This window comes from Haemaphysalis longicornis, unplaced genomic scaffold, assembly GCF_048455015.1.
Source record: "Haemaphysalis longicornis isolate Haplotype H1 unplaced genomic scaffold, Haemaphysalis longicornis Haplotype H1 scaffold_10, whole genome shotgun sequence".
NCBI classification, from domain to species: domain Eukaryota; kingdom Metazoa; phylum Arthropoda; class Arachnida; order Ixodida; family Ixodidae; genus Haemaphysalis; species Haemaphysalis longicornis.
This window is the reverse complement of record NW_027526204.1, coordinates 99,722,388-99,743,726: the sequence shown is the minus strand read 5'-3', so window position 1 is coordinate 99,743,726 and position 21,339 is coordinate 99,722,388. Positions and strand designations below refer to the sequence as shown.

Here is a 21,339-nt window from a genome sequence, read left to right as displayed (position 1 = left end):
GTTGAAAAAGTGTGTTCTTCAGGTTAAAGAAAAAACATCATGACTCCTGAACATGCGAACAAGCTTGTTTTTGCACAAAAACCTAAAAAAGTTGTTATTCGATATTTGATTCAATATTCACTTTTTTTTTCCTAGTTTGATTTGATATTCGATTAGAAAGTTACTATTCAGTATAAACACACTCCTAGTAAAAACCAAAAACCTTTCAAATACCTAGTCACAAGACATAGGCACTGACTAAAGATGCATTAAGAGAAAGCCTCCCACTACAGCCAAAGGAAGCTGCCTGTCAAGGCAGCAGTTGTAGGCATTCAGAGTTTGATACACTCAATTCATAGTTTTTTGTAAGCGATATGTTACGCACGTGGCTTTTAGTGAACCATTTTAGCTGTTTGATAAAAGGCATACTTTTTACTATTCAAGTTCAGCAAGATAATCCCAAATTATGCTCTATCTACATTTTCAAACTTTGAAGTACCTTTAAGATATTCACTTTAACTCAGTAGTCATTCTGAATTGGGAGCTGAATGAGGCTTACTCATTTCGATGCTCGTAAATATGGAATATTTGCACCAGCCTACCAACTTGTATTGGGGCCGTTTAAAAAAGGAACCCCATATAAAATAGGCCTGCCAATGAAAAGAAACACGCTCACCTGCATGTGCTCGTTCAAGTCCAGGGCCGACGGCTTCGGTTCGAGCGGCGGGTTCGTCGACGCCGCCACCTCGTCAACCACCGTCGTCACCTGGAACCGACCGCGGTTCACCGGTGCCGACACCGCACCAGCGGTCGATACCGGCGGGAGCACACAGTTGGTCGTGGTGGTCGGAAGCGGTGCCTTCATCTCCGAGCTGCTCGTCTGGGTCGCCGTGCTCACCACGTACCCGCCGCGCGTCACGTCCGCGTCGACGTGGTTGTTGGCGACATCGTGCGGAGCCGACGTGGTTGTAGTTGTCGTCGACGAGGAAGGCGTCGGCGGAATGGGCGACGTGGCTGTCGTGGCGACGGTCGGCGGCTCCACTGTGACCGATGAAGTCGAGGCGATGGTTGTTAAGACGGTCGCTGCCATCGCGGCAGCAGTGGCAGGCCTGGGAAGGGCGGCGGCTGACAGTGTGGGCGTGGTGGTGGCCAAGGTGCCGGAGAACGACGACGAGGGCGTCGCTGGCAAGCTGGTCGAGCTTCCGAGGAGCGGGTCGTCACGAACGGGCGTCACGTGGAAGCGGGAGAAACGGCCCGCACCCGTCGTCGTGGCCGGTGGGACCGCTGCTGCGTGTGGCGGCAATTCAAAACAAGGGCGTGAAATGACACTTCAGCGGCCAGAACCTGACTGCAGTGCATTGCTAACGGCAGGCCCGAAGTTCACAAGTGAAAATGAACAGCGACACGCAAATAAATAGGACACGCTTTTTTGAGAGAATCCCTCGTTCGCGCTGCCTCCAAATGAGTGCAGGCAAGTTTTTCGGTGGTGCTTTTTCTTGGCTAGTGGGGGACATTTTTTTCGTGACACACTTGAGAGTGGATAAAGTTAGGGCTTCCTCGTTTCCGTTTCCCGTACACTGCCGCGGTGGCTCAGTGGCTAAGGCGTTGCGCTGCTGAGCACGAGGTCGCGGGTTCGATTCCCGGCCGCAGCGGCCGCTTTTCTGATGGAGGCGAAAAGCAATAACGTCCTAGTGTACGCGATTTCGGCGTATACGTTAAAGATCCCAGGTGGTCAAAATTAATTCGGAGCACTCCACTACGGCGCGCCTCATCGCTTCCGTTGCGTCGGCACGTTAAACCCTACAGTCAATCAATCAAATCCATTTCCCGTACCTTTCGCCATTCCAGGACCCATTTAAGGAGTGTGCGGCATCAACTGAACCAACACCCTCACCTTAGATGCTGGTACAAAGCTTAACCCGTGCAACTTCAGTTTTTACATGAACCCACACAAATCCACTCATCGATTAGCAGGTCCTGCATAATCTGCACCCTGACTGCCTCAAGATGGTAGCGTCCACAGCTTTGCACGATTAAGACAAATGGCAAATTAGCATCTCACGTAGCTCGCAGCTGGGACCAACTGTTCAAGCGGCTCAGAAAAAGTGAGACAGGCAAATATCTGCTTTGTCACTTGTTGGGCACCATTCAAGAAAACCTGGTGATAAACAGGACCCATCAAGCTCATGAAGAAACACCCTTCAGGTGCATACTTCCAGCTACGCCAATTCAGTTCCCATCTCCAACTGCGGTCCACTGGCCACAACCTGTTTTTTTTTTTATATATCTCTCCCGTTAAACCTCACGATCAATGAATAATCAATCAATCAACTAACAGCCCGATTGGCCACATGGTGTAACCTTTGTCTTACACGGAAGGAGCACAGCGCAATTACGCTGCATTCAGTCAGACAGTGATCGTGTGTATCAGTGTTAATCAAACATCTTCCTAACCAAGTGTTAAGGTTAACAGTGCGCTACCTCCTGCCTCAACAAGAAATAAATGCAGTAAAAGACCATATCACCATGCTGTAGCACAATGTGCATCTACCCAGCTCATTACTCGTAGATAGCCACTAGGTTACCAGAGGCGAACGATCCCATCCCCCCACCCCCCATCCCCCAATTCATGGGATTCTCGAACACATGCCAAAGCCACCTACACACGGGCTCCAAGCTTTAATGGCCCCGCCAACCCCGTGCCCAGCAGCGACGTGCCCTAGCTGTCAGGCCACTGCGGGAAATAACTTCTAAAGCCAAACTTTCTCACTGGGACCGATAGGTCCTGTCCGAAAACTAATGCATTTCCCCACAAACCGGATGGTCAACAAAAAGCTCAGACAAATCTGTCGGCACACAAAACCGGGCTTCCTTTGTCAAAATGGTTACTTAAAAATCGCAGAAAAGGGACGCTCCTAATGAGACAGTTCCTGCATCGATCATCAAGCAGTACAATAGTATACATTCATCTCATAAAAAAACCATCAGCATGCATTCACATCGCTCGTAGGTGTGTTTACTTAGTGCACAAAAAAATCTCCGCATGGGTTTGCTCTTCGCTTGCGATTTGGGTCTTTGAAGGTTTGGCGATGAATTGGACGCACTTTCAGAAAAGGTTTTGACGCACTTTTTATGTGAGAAAGCTTTCGCGCTTCTCTCTAACTTTCTTTAGGAAGGGACGGTCAGGTTTCCCACTTACCGACGGAAGTTGGCGGCGCAATGGGCACAGCCTGTGGACGGGCGGGGGCCGGCTCCTGCATCGTGCACGGCGCAGACGTGATGGTGGTTGACACCGGCGCGGGGGCCGCAGCTGGGGTCGGGCCGGCCGCGACGCTGCCGGCGGCCGGCAAGTGTGCGGCCAGCGGCACTGGAATGTTGCTGCTTGCTCCGTCAGCGGATATCTGGCCGGCCGAGTGCACCGTCAGGGGCACCGACACCACAGGCACACCGCCACCGCCCGGGCCGGGCATTATCAGCGGTTGCGTCACGACAGTCCCCAGCGAGTGGGAGACGGTGGCCGGGTGTTCGGCAAACACCTGCACGAGGTGAAAGGGGTGGGGAATCGTCAGTGTGCACCACCGTGGCTTTGGTCCTGTGCCAGAAGAAACAAGGAAGGAACAGCACGTTGTCTGAACTCTTAGGCCATGAAGATACAACAGTGGTTGTTATTCCACTGCGAAATAGGCTAGTCTGTGCAAACAACTTGCAATGCATTTGTTCATTTCCGAAGTAACACTTCTGTTCTGTTTCTGCAGAGAAATGGCACTGGCAGAGGAAATAGCACGTTGCTGGAGTCAGCCCAATAACTCTGGTATTGCGAACAAAGCAAAACAACCACTGCCTTAGAAGAATTAGACCTCCTCTGACAACTGCCAACTGTTGCAAGGCTAGAATATTCCTTTAGGGCGCAGCAGAAGAGAGCTTCATGGAAGCACCATAAAGGCCCAACCACATGTACACATAAAGTTGACGTACTCGTGCAACGACGTACGCCAGCGGTGACATGCGTCGCTGCCTTTACGCTGACCAATGATGCAGGAGAGAGCGAGTAACCACATAGGTGCCACAATGCACGCGTGAACTCAATGTACTCCAATGCGCCGTGCACTGTGGCTTGACTGGCCCGGCCGGACTGAGCTTTGTGGCGGAGACATCAACTACATTTTAACTGAAATGAAACAAATCACGCCTATCCTCACAAAAGTACGTATATTTAACCCTTTTAGATGCTATGTACTCAACTGTGTACATTTCAATCCTGAGGTTTTTTTTTTTCTTTTTTGCACAAAGAAACACTGAAACTGAACGTTTTCACTAGTTTAGCATAATTTTGTATAATTCGTCTAACGATAAAGATTTTAGGGCCTTCTAGCAGCTAGTAAGATTACTACGACCGTAAACAAACAAAATGGTGACGCACGCACGACTTCAGCGACTGAGCTTTTTCAACTCTTTCTCCTCATTTTTCTAAAGACCTGCGGTTCTCAAAAAATACCAAAACAATGCATATCACACAAAAAAATACGTGTGTGGAAATAATCGGCGTTACTTGACGCTCCTGACCTCTGTGACACTATGCACACAATTCCGTACATGACTGTAAAAAAAAAAACTACGATTGTGTTGGGGTCAGTAACCTGCAAATTCATCTTATTTGGTCAGATACTCAGCATAGAAACAACAAAAAATATTTTGTAGGGGGAAATAGTGAGTGGCGTCTGAAAGGGCTAATACAGGAACAACTAAAACAGCACTTGCGACATTGAAAAACATTAAGAATTAATATGCTTACTTGGCAGGCACAGCACGTCCGCTACATTTGGCGTTAACTCCCTTGGTCCCATAGTTGCTTGTTGCTTCGTGCGTTTTCTCCCATTGTCTGCTCTCCGTATTTTACAACTTACTTCGTTTTATCACATATTTAATAGTAAAGTCAGCTTATTTATCAATTAGCTTTACTGACTGCCAGATAACATCACCGCCTGAGGTCGATGTCAGCACCGTGCACCCAAAAGGTTACGTCGATATCCGGCTGGCTCCGACTTGGGCGTAACAGGCGCGTAGCAATGTATTCGGCGTACGCCGGAGTACGTCCGTTTCTTATGCGCATATGCCGGTTTACGTAGTTGCGCGAGCTTGTCGGTCTTACGCGTGCATGTGGTTGGGCCTTTAGGGAGCGTCGCTACAAAGAGGGTCCTGTTTTCAATGCACAGTTTTGATGCAGCGTTTCACTGAGCAATGCAGGTATGCATGCATCATACTCAGCAATAAAATAGTATCACAGAACATGATGCGATGTTAACACGGCACGCTTAGAAAATATTTACGAGTGAACTTTGCACAGTACAGGCTAGAGATTTGCGACTTCAAGTGTATTCTAAAAATTGATTTTTGCTTCAGTGCTACTCCCGCAACTTTAAATGGGCCATGCAGCCAAAACACAACTTTGTTTTACAATAAAACCTCATTCCAAGAGACACTGTTACAAGAGACACTTGGTTATAAGAAACATTTGAATGAAGACGATTTGGTTGATTTCGCTATGTTTGCCATGTCAGCAACATAGCATACAAGAGACCTTGGTTACAAGAGACATGATTCTTGGGTCCCTTAGGTGTGTCTTTTAACGAGGTTTTACTGTATTCGAAAAATTTAATGTTTTATAGTGCCCTCAGAACCTGTCCTGTCTTAACATCAAACGATGCTTTATTCACTGAGAAATTAAACATTTTAAGCCAAAATTTCAATTCTCCCGCGAAATCGTGTTTTTGTGAAGTCGACAATGACGTATCCAGAGCAGGGCCTTGAAACTAAAGATAGCCTACTGACCCGGGCTGCTACCATCTCCCAGACAGCAGTTTGGTTATCTTGTTTATCACCCACTTTTATAGATGGCGCTGCAATGCCGCTGAAGTGCCAGCGCTTGCACTTTTCTTCTGGCTGGACTTCTATACCCGCCATATTTCTATTAGGGTTCATGCTAATCGTTTCCTAAAATGTAAGCTATGATCCGACAACCATGGTAATGCAAGTGACGATAGCATTTCGGGTGGCGTACCCGCAAATTATCCCGCCATTTTTTCGCGGGGCTACCATGGTTGCCAGACCAGGACTGCCCTCTGTTGATTAGCTCGCATCATCCGTAAAGGCTGCGGATCTGACAGCCCGGTCTGGGTATACAAACACCTGCGCGCACGCCGCGCAGGCTGGGGCTCGAGCCCGTTTTTTTTTTTTTTTTTTTTTTCGCTTCGTCCCCACGGGAGGTACTACAAACTTATGGAGCCCGTAAAGGCAGTCCGTAAAGGGGAGGGCAGTCCTGGTCTGGCAACCATGGGGACGAAGCGAAAAAAAAAAAACCCGGGCTCAAGCCCGAGCTTGCAGCACGTGCGCGCAGGGGTTTGTATACCCAGACCGGGCTGTCAGATCCGCAGCCTTTACGGATGATGCGAGCTAATCAACAGAGGGCAGTCCTGGTCTGGCAACCATGGTAGCCCCGCGAAAAAATGGCGGGAAAATTTGTGGGTACGCCAGCCAAAATGCTACCCAAGTGACCATGCTGCTTATGTCAGTAGGTCAGTGTTGCGTCAGACAAGTCCAACGCGTCCGAAGCCTGTGTTAGGCAGTGTCAACCAGTAAAGTGCTGCACTAACTGCTTCGCTGTTTAAAAGTGTTCGTTCGTAACCGTAATTGTTCACCCCCGCAATTCTTAGTGCTACAGAAAGAACGTGCCCTTAATTGAAGCGCAAATAGCTCTTTCGGTAAGCTTATAAGCCCCACCTAATTTGCGTTTGCTTTTGCCGGCCTCAGCTAATCACACAGCCGGGCATATGACATCATAGGCTCTGTTGCAGGAAATGAGCTAGTGGGTCGCAAGGCCATTTCCTTTTTAGATGTGAAGCATCTCATGCTCGGGGCTGTCTCCCTCCCTCCCTTGCTGTTGTCCGCCGTCCGCACTCTACTGCGCATGCGCGTCTCTTTAGCCCCGTCAGCGTTTGGGTTGACGTCAGTGCAGTCCACTATAAAAAGAAATAGTTAGGCGGCGCCCGGTTTCGATCCCACGACTCTCTGGCCGCAACGGGAGGGACGTGGCACTCTTCCCACCGCGCTAGACACCGAGACGAGAGCATGTGCTACGAACGTGCCTCATGTCCTTCACTCATTAAAACTACGTCAAGAAGCTACTGATACAACTTAGGCACGTGAAGCTGAACGTCAACGGAAACGACGAACTGAAAACTAATGGGAACTTCAGTCGACCCCATGGCTGCTTCGCATACTACTCAGGGTTCCCCTATGGGAAGATGGTGTAATTTTTTTTTTCACATTTATATGGCCTATCTGAGCGAATTTTACCGTAAAAGTGGTGTCAGTATGACTCTAACGAGGCAGTCTTTGGAATGAACCAAACTTGTGTTTAGCCTGCTAGGCCCCTTCAAGGCCCCCTCCCCTCCTTATCTCAGGACAAGAGAGGACGTCGTAGCCCCCGCACTCACCACCACGGGGGGCGCCACCACCTGGGGCTGCGAGTGGGCCGGCGTGAGCACCGGGGTGGGCGTCACCACGGTGTTCTGCGAGAAGATGGCCTGCAGCCCCTGCTCAATGTTGCTCTTCATGGTGTTGCCGTGGAGCTTCTGCAGCTCCAGCTTCAGGTCCTCCAGGTTGGTGGCCACGGCCGGCTTGCGCGGCTCGGGAGGCACCGACGATGGCCGCGAGCTCGACGTCGCCGTCACCACGGTGGACATCGGCGGCAGCGGGGCAGCAGCGGCGGCCTGAACGGTCGTTGGCGCAACGACGGTCACGGTCGCCGCCACAGACGTCGCTGCGCTGCTCAACGCTGGGTGCTTGGGTGAGGCCGGGGTGGCCGCGGGAACGGGTTCACCGAGGGTGGCAGCCGGTGTCACACCGCCATGGTCGCTAGCCGGCTGCTGCTGCAGGAGAAAGGGATTGCATGTCGCTTATTGATTGATTGTAGGGTTTAACGCGCTGACGCAACGCAGGCGATGAGGCGCGCCGTAGTGGAGGGCTCCGGATTAATTTTGACCACCTGGGGATCTTTAACGTGTGCCGAAATCTCGTACACACGGGCGTTTTTGCTTTTCGCCTCCATCAGAAAAGCGGCCACGGCGGCCGGGAATCGAACCTGTGACCTCGTGCTCAGCAGCGCAACGCCTTAGCCACTGAGCCACCACGGCGGGTATTGCATGTCGCTTAATTCGGCTTATCCAATTCATTAATTTGATTGAATGATTGTAGGGTTTAATGTGCCGACGCAACAGAGGCGATGAGGCGCGCAGTAGTGGAGGGCTCCGGATTAATTTTGACCACCTGGGGATCTTTAACGTGCGCCGAAATATCATACACACGGGCGTTTTTGCTTTTCGCATCTATCAGAAAAGCGGCCGCCGCGACTGGGAACCAATTCATTAATTTACCCACGCAGCACAGCAGGCACGAAAGAAAGTGACATCTACAGCGGCTGAAAGACGTCTACCTGAATGTAAACTCCGAAAAGTGCTTGTGGACCTAGCTGACAACAGATCCATCCTTGCCACAGTTAAGTGAGCAACCTCCTACGAGTCCTGCCTAGCAGCAAACAAATTATTGCAACGAGCAAACATTGATGGAACCTACACAATTTTGCCACAAGTAGAAAAATTCCTCTGAGCAACTCAATTATAGTGTTACATACACGGGTGATTGCAGATCTTCAACTCCTGCAAAATTTTAGGGTGCCATTCACATTAAAAATTACACACGTGCGCACACACACACACAGACTTCATTTAGACACACCTTGTGGTATTCACTTCTTTCTTAGCGACCAATTAAGGATTACTGGTACCGAATACAACTAATATTCGTACCGAAAATTTGTCAAAATTCACTGTTTGCTTCCCCTCTGATTTGAGCCTGAACTTGTGCATAAGCCTGGGCCTACAGAAATGAAATGCTCACAAAGCATGAAACAGATGCAGCAAGCTGTGATGGATAAATGCAGCCAGTTCACAGTGCAAGCAATGCTGGTGTAACCAGCAATAAAAAATACTGCTCACGCATCACTACACTTTAATTAATAACTAGCAAATTGGACAAGTGGTTCTAGCTGATATCTTAAAGCACCGCAAACACACACGGACGGAACAAAAGAAAGACACACAAGCGATGACTATCAACTGTTGTTTTAATCCAGAATCACGTACGTATTATATCACCGACACCACATGACACACTGTGCACCGTGAACAAGCAAACAAAGCAACAGCACAACTACACTCTATTTAGAGATCCATTCAGAACGAAAGATTCGGCTCTTGAGTGAAGCATAGTCATGCCACTGCTTCATTTACTTGTTCACAGCGCCCACTGTGACACATGGTGTTGATAATATTATACATACAATATATACAGTGTAGACCATTTATAAAGTGGGGGACCGGATATAACATGGGCCTTCCTGGCCACTGGTAGGCCTCCCACAGAACTCAATGCATCAGCATACCGCACAGAACATGGTTGGCTGAAGCACAATACTGTTAATAGTGCGGTTTTTTTTTTTTTTCAACACACAAAAAGAAAATATAGGAACCCTGTAGTTCGCATGCTAAGTTTGCACTCATGTGATGACCACAACTGCTCTTCCTTGACTCGCATTGGAAGATACCTAGCAAGGCCCTGAAGTAAGTTGTTTCTATTGGAGCGTTGTGCAGATAAGCTACAGCACATTCCCTGAACATTTGGAGATTGCGAGCTGCAACACTGGGTGTTTCCACTACCTGTAGGTCGTGCTGATAAGCAACTGCCTTCGGCATCGCGAATGCAAGGTGGGGTGAAGAAAAAATGGCAGCATCTCCACTCCGTGGATGATGGCGAGGGTGCTGAGTACGGGGACTCGAAATGACATCCAAGTTGCGCCCCGAGTGACATCCGATTTGCTCCCCAACCCTCATTCGATTTGAGTCGTGGGTTGCACCTTGATTATTCCCTAAATGAAACTGCAACTCACGGCTGAAATCGAATTTCGCTTGATTTCCGCTTGATGGCGGTGTGCGCACGGATGGACGTGGACGGGCATTGGGAGTTCCTGAGGTACTACGCACCGTTACAGGTGAGGGAGTAAGCCGCTTGACTCTCGGGCGCTAACTCACGGTCGTAGCCCAGTGGGTAAGACGACTGACACTAACTCTGTCTGTTCAACCAGGCACAGGCTCGAATCGTGCTGGTGCCTGTGTGATTTTTTTGCGATTGTAAATGCTATGCGCACGGACGCGGACAGACATTGTGCGGTCCTAAGGTACTCCGCACCTAAAAAGAAATCCTGCTTGCGTTCTATTATTACGTTATCCTGTGGCATCCATTCATAGACGCTAAGAAACACAGTCGTGCTCCCTCAAAACACCAACACAAAGGAAGTTAAAGCCACGTGCGCCGTTTGTAAGACTGCACTTGCGGTTTCTGAAGCGGCTGATGTTAAAAAAATAAATAAGACCGTGCCTCTGTTTTTTTTTTGTGCCATGCGTTTGGGTGATGATAAAGAATTACCTGAGAGGAAGGTTGCAATGTGGTTAGATTTGCACATGTTTTGTTGCAAATCTGCACTGCAAGCAGCACCACTTGCAGTGCAGATCGAGGACCCCGCGACATACACTATAAACAGTCTACACTGTACATGATTCTGGATCAGAACAACAGTTGACAGTTATTGCTTTTGTGTCTTTCCTTTCTTATTCCCTTTGTGCTGCCTTACGATAGATCTACAACTCTCCTTGCGATGCCAGGTAGGCACCACTGCCTTTCACGTATAAACACCTTCCCAACAAAGGAAAAAATGAAATTGAGATTTCATTCTCCAAAGCTATGCGTGGGCTAAGAGAGGCGTGCTTAGTGGAGGAAAATAGGTAATTCAATACATCTGGAGATCTTTAGCGTAGGCCAAATGGCGCGCACGGCGAGTTTTTTTTATTGTCACTTTCATCCCAAAAACAGCCTCCGTGGCCCAGAATCAAACCCGGGGTCTTCAAGCACCATGCTGTAGGTATTACCGTATTTTCGCTCGTATAACCCGCCCCTGCATATAATCCGCACCCCCTCTTTCAGCCCGCCGGAAAAGAAAAAAATAATCCTTGCGCATTACCTGCACATTTGATATACGAAAGGCCGCACCAAAGCTACCGCTCAAGCAACACACCACATACTAAGTAGACAGAAACAGCGTATATTTAGCAAGTAGAATACACTGACTGCAAGGTGAAAGTCACAATTCACTTTCTTCCTTGTCCTTGTATGTTCTGCGCAATCGCTGCCTTGGAAGGCTTAGTCAGTGTTACTGCATAGGAGCTTCACGGCCCAATGCGCATTGCTGTGAAGCTGCACCAAAAGAAAAACCCCGCGCATTATCTGTACCCCTACTTTGCCACCGAAATTTTCGCATTTTTGGTGTGGGTTATATGCGCGAAAATACAGTAAGACACCACAGTGGGTGGTCAACCTAGCCACCGAGGAAGCTGAGGCTCACCAAAAGGACGCCCGCTGCAACTACGGTGGGCGGTGCCATGGTGGGCTGGTCAGATGCCTGAGTGGCCACCGGCACCGGTGCAGCGGGCTGCTGCTGCGGCTGCTGCTGCTGCTGCTGCTGCTGCGGGGGTGCATGGGGTGGCCCGCTCGGGGTGGTCAGCTCCACCAGCCTCTGCTGCAGGTGGCTAAGGTCCGTCACCACCGCATACGCCTGGGTGGGCAGCTGGGCACTGCTCCTGGAGGAGGGGGAGGGCGGGAGAAGAGAACGAACACAACAGAAGGGGTAGGGTAAGCGAAGAGGTTAGGTCATGTCCTGAAGCTTGTTAATCCATGCGAATCCTTGAAATTGTCTGCAATCAGCACCCCCAGTCCATTTCTTTCAGCTAGAAGCACCGAACTACGCAGGGCTCGCACGAATGACAGTCTGTGCCGACAAGAAATCGTGCCTGGATTAAGCATTATGTGTTTCCACAATTCGAATCAGCGAGTTTTTTTTCGTTGAACACACATCACTGCGTTGTGACAGACCTGCCAGTTCAAATTATTTGCTAATTGGAATTGTGCAACCTAACCAGGCTCAGCTCCAACGAGTTTGGCAAACTAACGAGGCAAACTAGTTACCAGTAAACAAGCAAGGTTCGCCTGCAGTTACTTTTGAAGGCCCCCGTGCAAGCATCACATCGACACAGCTCCCAAGCAGTCATGAAATGAACGGGCAAGGCAAATCCTGTCCTCAGCACATAAGCAGTGAGCATGCCTACATAAAGTTGCATTCCCCACAATTCAAATAAGCAACGCTTCAGTTGAAAACAAGAGCTTCGCTGAGCGAACAGAGTGAGGCACAGGTCTCGCCCTCGAGGCTTACCCGGGATCCGATTCGGAGAAGCTGTTCTCGCTGCTGAGGGCGTGGGGCGTGGCGCTGTAGGTGGGCGGCGTGTGCACCTGGTTGGCGTCCGGAAAAACCTGCACCGGCGTCCTCACTTCACCCTGTCACGCACAAGGCGTCCGGCAAAGGCAGAGGTCTCACTCAAAATGGCCACCACCGTTCTTCAATCACTACCATTTGATTCGATGACTGGCATGCCTTTCTGCCAGCCAACCCAGCCATGCTTTCCAGCAAAGTCGCCAAAAAAAGAAAGAAAACTGTATGAGCATGCACAAGAAAGAAAACTGTATGAACTGCGAAAAAGAAACAGAAACTATGCGGCACATAGTGTTAGAATGTGAGGGTATCCATCCAAATCTACATGAAGGAAATATTGGGCTTCCAGAAGCCCTAGGATTTAAGGGTATCACAGAGGAAGTTAACTTCAAGGCTGTCGAGGGGACGAAAAGCAGAGAGGGGAATATTGCCTAGGACAGTTACCACCTGTAACGGGGGAAAAAAAAAGTATTTTGTGCCTAATAAGCTTTTTGTGCCTGCCTTGAGCAGCGCTAGTATTAAACCAAGAGTGTAAAACATGGGTATATTAGTCCTTTTTGGTAAGATGACTTATCACCCCGCTTCAAAGGGGAAACCAATAGCGATAATCATCATCAGCAGCAGCATGTACAGCATTTATCAATTATAACATGCCATCCAATTCCCATGACATGGAGAAAACGAAAGTTCGAGAGTTTTCAGCAAGGGACAAGCTCTTCAAGGCTCTTCGGGCATCACAGCAGGACAGCTCTTGGCATCCAATAAAACATGCTGTTGGTCAAGTTGGTTTGGGATTACAAAACAAAGTTAAGTGCAGTTTAGTTACTACAAGGACGGCAAATGGACTGGACAGGCACTACTTGCAACTTCACTCTCCAATTTTGAAATATCCTCAGATACACTAAAAAAAAAAAAAAGTAGGTTCAGCTAGTGGTTTCCATGGAAAGACAAACATTTACCTAAGGAAAGGAAGGTCATTCGCATGGTATTACCTCAGGCGGAGCAGCGAAACTATGCCGAAGCGGCTAAAGCAATACCGCGCAGCAGCTGCCTGAAAAAATGATCGCCTCCCGAGGAATTGTTTTTTCCCGCTATTTTCGGGTTTGCGCATGGGCAGACCATAGGATCTTTGAGACTGCTCCCACAAACTTGAAGCTACGGGTTGTCCTCTACTACAGGTACAGTCAAGTCCACTTAAAAAGATACCGTTTTATAACAAGCAATATATCGAATATAATGATGAACAGCAATGGCACCGTCCTCTTTCGCATGCATTATATAGTAAAATACACCGCTTATTCCAATGTTCCAGTGCTGCACCATCAGGTATGACGATTTTAAGCAGCTTCAAATAAAAAGGACGCCCCAATTTCATCGAAAATGTGAGCTGCTGACGACATGCTACATAAGCCGCCCTGCGCCTCGCATCCTTTCCACACCCCACAAAATGAGTCCACTGCGCTGGTTTCGAGGAAGCGAGAAGGGAAGGAGAGCAGTTTTCCTTTCGAACCGCTACGGCACCGCTATGGCGTCATACCCGCACAGCTCATGCCTGCTGTGTGCCCACAGCTTTGAGTTTATCACGGTGCCTCTTCAACTGCCGCAGTTTTTCAATGGAAGGGACATCAGGGCGATGTTTCAGACTCCAACCACGTGGTCGAGCAGCCATGCTTTAGGCAGCGTCTTCACAGAAGGTCCAATGCATGATACAGCCCTCCGGGAACTTCGTTTCTGCCAAGGACCTTCCACTACGCTACGTGGAGCACCTGTGCTCTTGAAAACGATATGTACCAGCTTCGAATAAAGCAAGCACAGCTGACCAACCATGGCTTCCTTTCTGTAAACAAGTAGTTGTACAAACCTGCTTGCGTGCAAATAAAACAGCTCCATGCGATTAAGACGCGACTGCCCGCAATGCCTGCACTGGTGCACGGTGCGCTGCACAAAAGCGCTCGATTCAACGCTGCAGGAATGGTGCCATGCACCGCGTCCCCCGATTGCTCACGGTGCTGCCGCATTGCAGAGCACTGCTGCACCTGCTTTGGAGGAGATGCAGCAAGTCGGTGTCATAAACATGAGCCGTAGCCGGGAAGTTGCGGGTTGGCAGGCGGCTACCGGCAGTTGAGGCGACCGCATGAAAATGTATGCATCAAACTCTAAGATACGCGAGTCGAACCTCATGTCGTCGCTGATGCATTCAGCACAAACGAGGCGGTCGTCAACTTTGAGTTGTACACGACAACAGGCAAGGATGATTAGCACACGACTTTATCTGCACGTGCAGGGTACCGCTAAACGCGTGTTACTGCGGGGTACCGCAAACCGCTACACGGTAAACGCACAGGGTACTGCTGACAGTGCAGCCATGGTGCGCGGCACCGCGGAACCCCACCAGTGCACTGCACCAGCTCCACAGAAAGTTCTATGCTTTGGTGCCGTGTAATGCCTCTGAATCGAAGAGCTAATGTATTGATCTCTGTTTTGTCTTTTTTTCGGCAACCCTCTTAATAACAATTATTGGTTATAACAATGGAATTTTCTCAGTACTAGAATATTCTTATAAGTGGCCTACAGTAATAGGCAGCCACTAGGGCACTTCTACTTTCTCTCATACTATACTACAACTCGCACGCAATATTCCTATCTATCCTCAAAAAGTTACACATTGTCACTGCATCAATACAGTAGCACATATAATGGTGTTGCCCCGCTCCAAGTTTTAGTAAACTGAAATTTAAAGACATGCAGTGGCACCCATATGTGCACAAGCGAACGTGGGGGATGTAAAAAAAGCACGAAAATGCAAACTGCCTGCGTTGCCGCCTATGCGAATGTGCAAGTGAGAGCAAGTGTGGCGCAAGATGTCGTCAGCTCCTCTGGTGGCTTTTGTCACGTGTACCAACCACTGCCTGGTCGCTTCATTCGATTTCGGCATGCTTACCATCCACTCCTACTTAATACAGTCTATGCTCGTTACAGCAGATCCGGCAACAACGGAGTTCCGGTAACAACACACCTTTTCTGTTGGTTTATGGACCCTATGCATTTCAAGTGGAACTAAGCTAATAACGGACCCTTCTATAGCAGACTATCAGCTACAACAGACTAAATTTTGGGAAAAAATTGTTTTGACTGAATGTTAATGGTGGATTTCCACGGCTCCGGCACCCAATGAGCTTTTTCTTTATTTTAGTGAGGTAACTAACTATGTCTGGCAGCATTGTCGACGCAGGGTCGTTGGCACAGCCAAGCCAAGCCAGTGCTGACTGTCTTTTTTTGTGTGTGTGCAACCAGCGGCAGTGTAGCTGATTTCACTGCCGGATAAACTAACCATAATTAAGGCTGTTAAACGTGGCAAAAAATGGGCCGCCATCGTCCCAAGTACAGGCCTGTCTAAGCAGACGGTCAACTTGCTGCCAAAAAACATGACTCCGGTGAGATTGAAGAACAGCGCTTTTGAATACACTAATTGGAGCACCTGGAGGTTGAGTCTGCCCTCGTCACAGTTTTTATGTAATAAAGAACTCGGGTTCAGTAACATTTGGAATTTATTATTCCCACGTGTGCACCATTCCCACTCAGTTCGATGGAAATGTAAGAAATTCCTCAGGGATGGTTCCCACCCATTGTGTGCAATCTTATGCTGGCCATGTGGAGTCCAACTAGTCTAACTTTAGATTTCACAGCTGTCCTTAATGAAATTATTTCTTATTAGCTGTTTTGCTAACCAGACTAAGATCAATCAAAATGCGAAAGCCACCTTGGGGAAACGTCAGGCAGCGACCCGAATTTCACTAATGGTTTCAAAAGAGCCTGGCTAATTCTGCTGGCCATGACTGGTTTTAATAGCTGGTTCGTAATTCCTCCTAGTTACGCTAATGCTTTCTTTGCTCAGCTTAGCGTGCGTCTCTACGCACTCGACCGCAAGTGTTAGGCCTTTTCCAAGAGCCGGTAAGCTTCGAAAACAACGCTACGCGATTCGTTTCCCCTGCATGAACGCCGTGTGGAGAAACAACACATTGCAGAAACAACAGACAATGCATCTGCAATACTGGTCAAAGTTCCCGCATTACGCTTTACCCCCTCCCCCGTTCGGAAACTGCGTACTTCGCATACAGCGGACATTTTTTTTCCGGGCGTAGAATGTACGTACAACTGTTAACAAAATAATTAGGACACCTCATTTTCACGCAACTCGGGGGCCGCACTTTAAGCTGCAAGGGTACGCACCAAACTTTCCAGCTTGAGAAACGGCAATAAGTGCTTTAAAAAAGAACAACATCGCTTCATTTCCGAAATGCGAAATATTAAGCGATGTGGGCAATGAACGAGAAAATGTGGAATCACTGAGAAAGCCCTTTTTTCGCTGGCCGCATTGGTACTCAAGGTAAGAAGGGGGTTAAAAAAATAGAAGGTTGAGTAATGAAGCAGCCAGTTGCGACCTATATGCCCCAGTAGACTAACAAGCACCCACTAAAAAGCAAAAGTTCTTCGCTCCCAAACAACACCAGTGCGTAGAAGCCAGAACACAGTGCTAGACAAGACAAAAAGAAAGAGCGAGGGAAAAAAAATTACACTAGGCACAAAGCAAGCAAGAACACATGCAGCAATGCGAGCCATGAAACACCACCCAGTATGTTCAGTGCATCCACCAGACTCGCGCCATGCCCATTCCCATTATTATTTCTCAGTATTTACTCTCAAACTGCCAGGTTAGGGCCACAATGGCACCAGCTGCACGTAACTATATCAGTGCTCGATGCATTCGTGTAAATTGCCAATGTGAGTATTACATACGATTTGCTTGATTACGAACACGTGTTAGGTGCTACAGCACTCAAATGCAAAAAAAAAAAGAAATACATAAGGCCAACAAGCTACATCATACATTCACTTTTGACGCATATCTGCAAAACACACCAGCTGGTGCTTAGGAGTGACTGTATCGTAGTGGGCCCTAGCATCCAAAGTCAAAGCAATACTTCCTGCAATCACATTACACTCGCATCACTCTACAGCATTTAGACAATGCCAGTGGGCGAAAATTGCAGATATAGAAAACAGCACTACTTTGATATTGTGTTCCTCGAATATAGATTCTTTTTTTTAGTACCTTGGCCACGCAAGAACCGGCCTGAATTCCATTTAAGGCGCTACATTAAAAAAAAACTGGTTCCAGCCTGAATGGCAGCTGTTCCAAGGCATGCAGGCAATGGCAGCTCCCACTACAAGAAAAGCCAGCCCTGCCATTGTAGCGAGCACAGTACAACCAAGGAGACGAGGCGTGTCCCCCTCCCCCGTCCTTTACTCACAGGCAGGAGAGCGCTAGCGACAGCAGCAGAGGAAGGCACGGCGGCTAGAGCAGCCCCAAGCACTGCCGGCAGCGGAGAGCTAGCGACGGAAGAGGAAGCGAGTCCCACAGCGCAGCTCAAAGACGGTGGCACCAGCGCCTGCTTTTCCTCCACAGCGGCGGCACTCGGAGAAGCCAGCCGAGAAGTCGAAGCCGAATCCGAAGCCCCTCCTGCTCCTCGCACTGCTTCGGGAATCACCTGAGGAACGGCAGCGGCCGCCGCCGCAAGTGGGATGGGAACCGCGGCGATCTTCACAATCGGCGCCGGTGGCTGGACAACGGCGACCGGCACGACTGGCACCGTGCCTGGCATGATGACGGGAGTGCCGGGCACCATGGCGGGACTTGCGGGAATGGCGACAACGGGAGCGACGGTCACAACGGGCTGTTGTTGTTGTTGCTGCTGCTGCATTTGCAGAGCGGAGGTCGACGCAGAGCTGGTGGCGGGTTGTGGTGGGGCGGGATGGTGGGCAGGTGGCGCAGTCGCCGTTGCGGGGAATTGCGGGGCCTGTTCTTCGACTGGGCTTGGCACAAGACGACCGGTGCCGGCGACCTAGGAGGAGGGGCGGGGCAGGACGAAACAAACAGAAGGCAGGGATTGCAGGCAGCCAAACAGGACAGACACGAAGCCAGGACAGTGACAAGACACGCGGAAACAAACTGCATCACAGATGCGCTATGGGAGCAGAACAGGCGAGAGGAAAGTGAAAGAATGGCTTTGAATTTCTCCCGTGGACACGCCACACGAGCATCCAGGTTTATCGCTAACTTTAGCTAATTGTCTCGAGGCCTTTTGGCAATAAGCCGAATTATCTGCGCTAGCTGTCCCCAAGCAACAGACTTTGAATTGAACTAGAAAGCACCTGTTAATCAATACTGAAGAGTTTCCTTCAGAAACAAAAACTAAACGATAAAGCCAGAGTGAGATATGACTCGCCAGGTTTTGAACTCTTAAACCTACCACTGCTGATAATGAGCAAACGCTTCCGATTCTGCAAACACCCAAGGACTTCATCTCAATTTGATCGACAGCTGCAGCGCCGGGAAGATGTGCCACTCTTTCCGTATCTCAAGAACGGTAATCCGCCGCTCTTTCCGTATTTCAAGAAATGCAGAGTGCACACGAATGCCAGTAGTTCTAGGTGGTGCTACCAACTCGGCAGCCCCCGTTTCCCACCTGCTGAAGTTGCGCAGGCAGGGGCTTGACCTGGCGCACGGGCGATCCCTGGCACGACCCAGGAGGCTCGCTCGACTCCTTCTCCAGCCTCCCGGCAGGCACCACCACTGTGCTGCTGTTCTCCATGTTCTCAAAGCTCAGGCGCTGCACGGCCGTTGGGGAAGGAATGGGAGAAAGAGAAAAAGAAAAATATTAAAGCTGTCAGAAGTGAACAGCAGTGATTTGCCATAATGGGCTGTAGCGCCGTTATTCGCCCACTGCTACCACCCATTGCAATTCGAATTTCCCGCCTTCGCAGTGCTCGTGCGCCCCCTGCCTGAAACTGCGCCAGCGGGAGTTCTGTTCTTTTTGTGCTTGCTTTTCCTCCCGCACGTGACGGCGTTGCACTGACACTTTTTTTCACTTACTGTAGTAAAAAATACCCCAACGAGCGTTCCTAACTAAATGAACGCGGGCACTGGCGGTTAATTAGGTACACTTTGCCTCAAATGTACCTGTAGTCTTCTTTGCGCTAAACAACGGAGCGATGTATGATAAGCGCCAGCGGTTCACGAGTTTTGAACGCTTATGACTACATAAACCGCTTGGCTTACGAAGCCTCTGGGTTACGCCGCGATGACAGAATGCCGTGTGGGTCTACTTGGGTCCAGCGAGCCAGCTACGACAACAAGGCGAGCCCCTAAAGTGCTCTTCACTTAAAAAAAGATACAGCCTTGAATCTGGGCTGCACCGCCCTCTTAAAGGTGCCTAATGTTGCTCCAAGTTCGATTTTATATAGCGGTTACATCTTGTTACAGTAAAACATCGACAGATTTTCTAGGAAAACTTGAGCTTAAAAATTCCAGTTGTGTCTGTGTGGGCAAGCCTATGAGTGAGAGTATGTTCATGTGTCTGCCCAACGAACTGATTTGGCCAAAAAATCGAAAGCCCCAAGACGTGTTGGGAGGAGGGTTATTCATATTCCGTAGGCACGCTCTCTCCTTGGTGCGCCCTCGTGTTGCACTTTTCCACCAAAGAAAAGCGCAAAAATATCGCAGTTCCACTAAACATAAAAGCTGTCAACTGCGAAGCAGGGATTTTCCAGAGGGGCTGTGGCACCCTCTCGACTAGTTTCAGTATCAGCCTGGCGTTGATACCGAAAGTAGCCAAGCGAGGGCACCACAGCCCCTGAAAAGGCCTCTAAAGAGACACTGGATTGAGCTTTCACTAATTTGGGGCAATTAATGCGTGAATTTATGATGGTTTCCTTATTTTACATCACTGTGTACTTATTTGCGGCCTAGCAATGGCAGCGTCCGTGGCAATGGCACAGCACAAAGATCACCCCTAACACTTTGCATATGAGTAACGTGTGCCTCAGTGGCACAATGGAATTGACAATAGCTTTGCCATACGAAGGACCCAGGTTCAATTTCGTCCAGGGGAAGCGGCAATCTTTTCGAAGCCTTTTTGGGTGTGTGACACCACGTTTCGCATTATGTGTTAGCTACTATGACACGCTGGGCCCCTCAGGTGCTCCGAACTTAAAAAGCTGCGCCTAATGTACAGTTGAACGCCGATAATGCGACTTTCAACAGACCGCGCCAAAGCACTGTATGACCCCGGGGTGTCGTATGACCAGAGTACGGGTAAATGCCGGCCTAGTAGACGGTCTCACGCAACAAGGGGGGCTAAGAACTTATTTAAGCTACTATAATTAGCGTGTTCTTGCCTAATTTGCGAACCCTTCACAGAAATCAAAACTGTCTAAAAATAAGACACCTGAAAAAGTGTGTTGGTGCGGGCTTGTTGGTACATAACTGAATATGGAAAAACAGCGCTAAAACGGGACAAAGAACGTGACAAGACTGGGCGCTGTCTTGACCAGCTGGCACTCGACCACCGTGCCGGCCTCCACCGACAGCACCAGGAGCCGCGGCCACCGCTCCACCTGCGCCCAGTCTTGTCACGTTCTTTGTCCCGTTTTAGCGCTGTTTTTCCATAAGACACCTATTTTGTGCCCCCCCCTCCCCTTCACAGCGTCTGCGCTAGCCCTTCAGCCATGCGCTCCGCGCTACGCGACCCCCGGGCTGCCCAGTGCTATTTATAGCTCGCCAGGCCTGCACCTTGTGCGTGCGCGAGATAAGGCAGACTTGGTTAAGCAAACTGAGAGGGGAAAAGGCAAGAGTGTGAAACCGCTAACAAATGACAGTATGAGGTGGCAATGAAAAAAAAAAAAAAAAGGCACCCAGTAGAGAGAGCGTCATGAAAGGAAGGAACTTCGATTGAGCGGGAGAGGGAAGCGGGTGTTCCGTCATCGCCTCCGCATAAGTTCTGTCATCGCATGAGTTTTTGGGTTCGTCGGCTCGACGGGAGCTTTGAATTAGCGGTCCACCGACCATCTGGATTTCTCACGGCTGG

General features: G+C 49.3%; 1 protein-coding gene across 10 annotated transcripts in view; it reads right to left on the bottom strand.

The window, feature by feature from the left end:
• The window catches only part of Wnk (Wnk kinase), a 202,495-nt gene that overhangs the window by 16,138 nt on the left and 165,018 nt on the right, over positions 1-21,339 (bottom strand). For 5 of the 10 annotated variants that reach the window (XM_077690157.1, XM_077690151.1, XM_077690156.1 and 2 more), the window contains exons 14-20: positions 18,940-19,083; positions 17,725-18,315; positions 12,356-12,477; positions 11,494-11,726; positions 7,473-7,912; positions 3,179-3,515; positions 656-1,266 (exon numbers count right to left, since the gene is read on the bottom strand). In XM_077690157.1, the coding sequence (XP_077546283.1) occupies positions 656-1,266; positions 3,179-3,515; positions 7,473-7,912; positions 11,494-11,726; positions 12,356-12,477; positions 17,725-18,315; positions 18,940-19,083 (2,478 nt within the window). Of the gene's footprint in view, positions 1-655; positions 1,267-3,178; positions 3,516-7,472; positions 7,913-11,491; positions 11,727-12,355; positions 12,478-17,724; positions 18,316-18,939; positions 19,084-21,339 lie in introns of all 10 variants that reach the window. The other 5 variants (XM_077690152.1, XM_077690154.1, XM_077690153.1 and 2 more) reach the window with 5 other exon arrangements.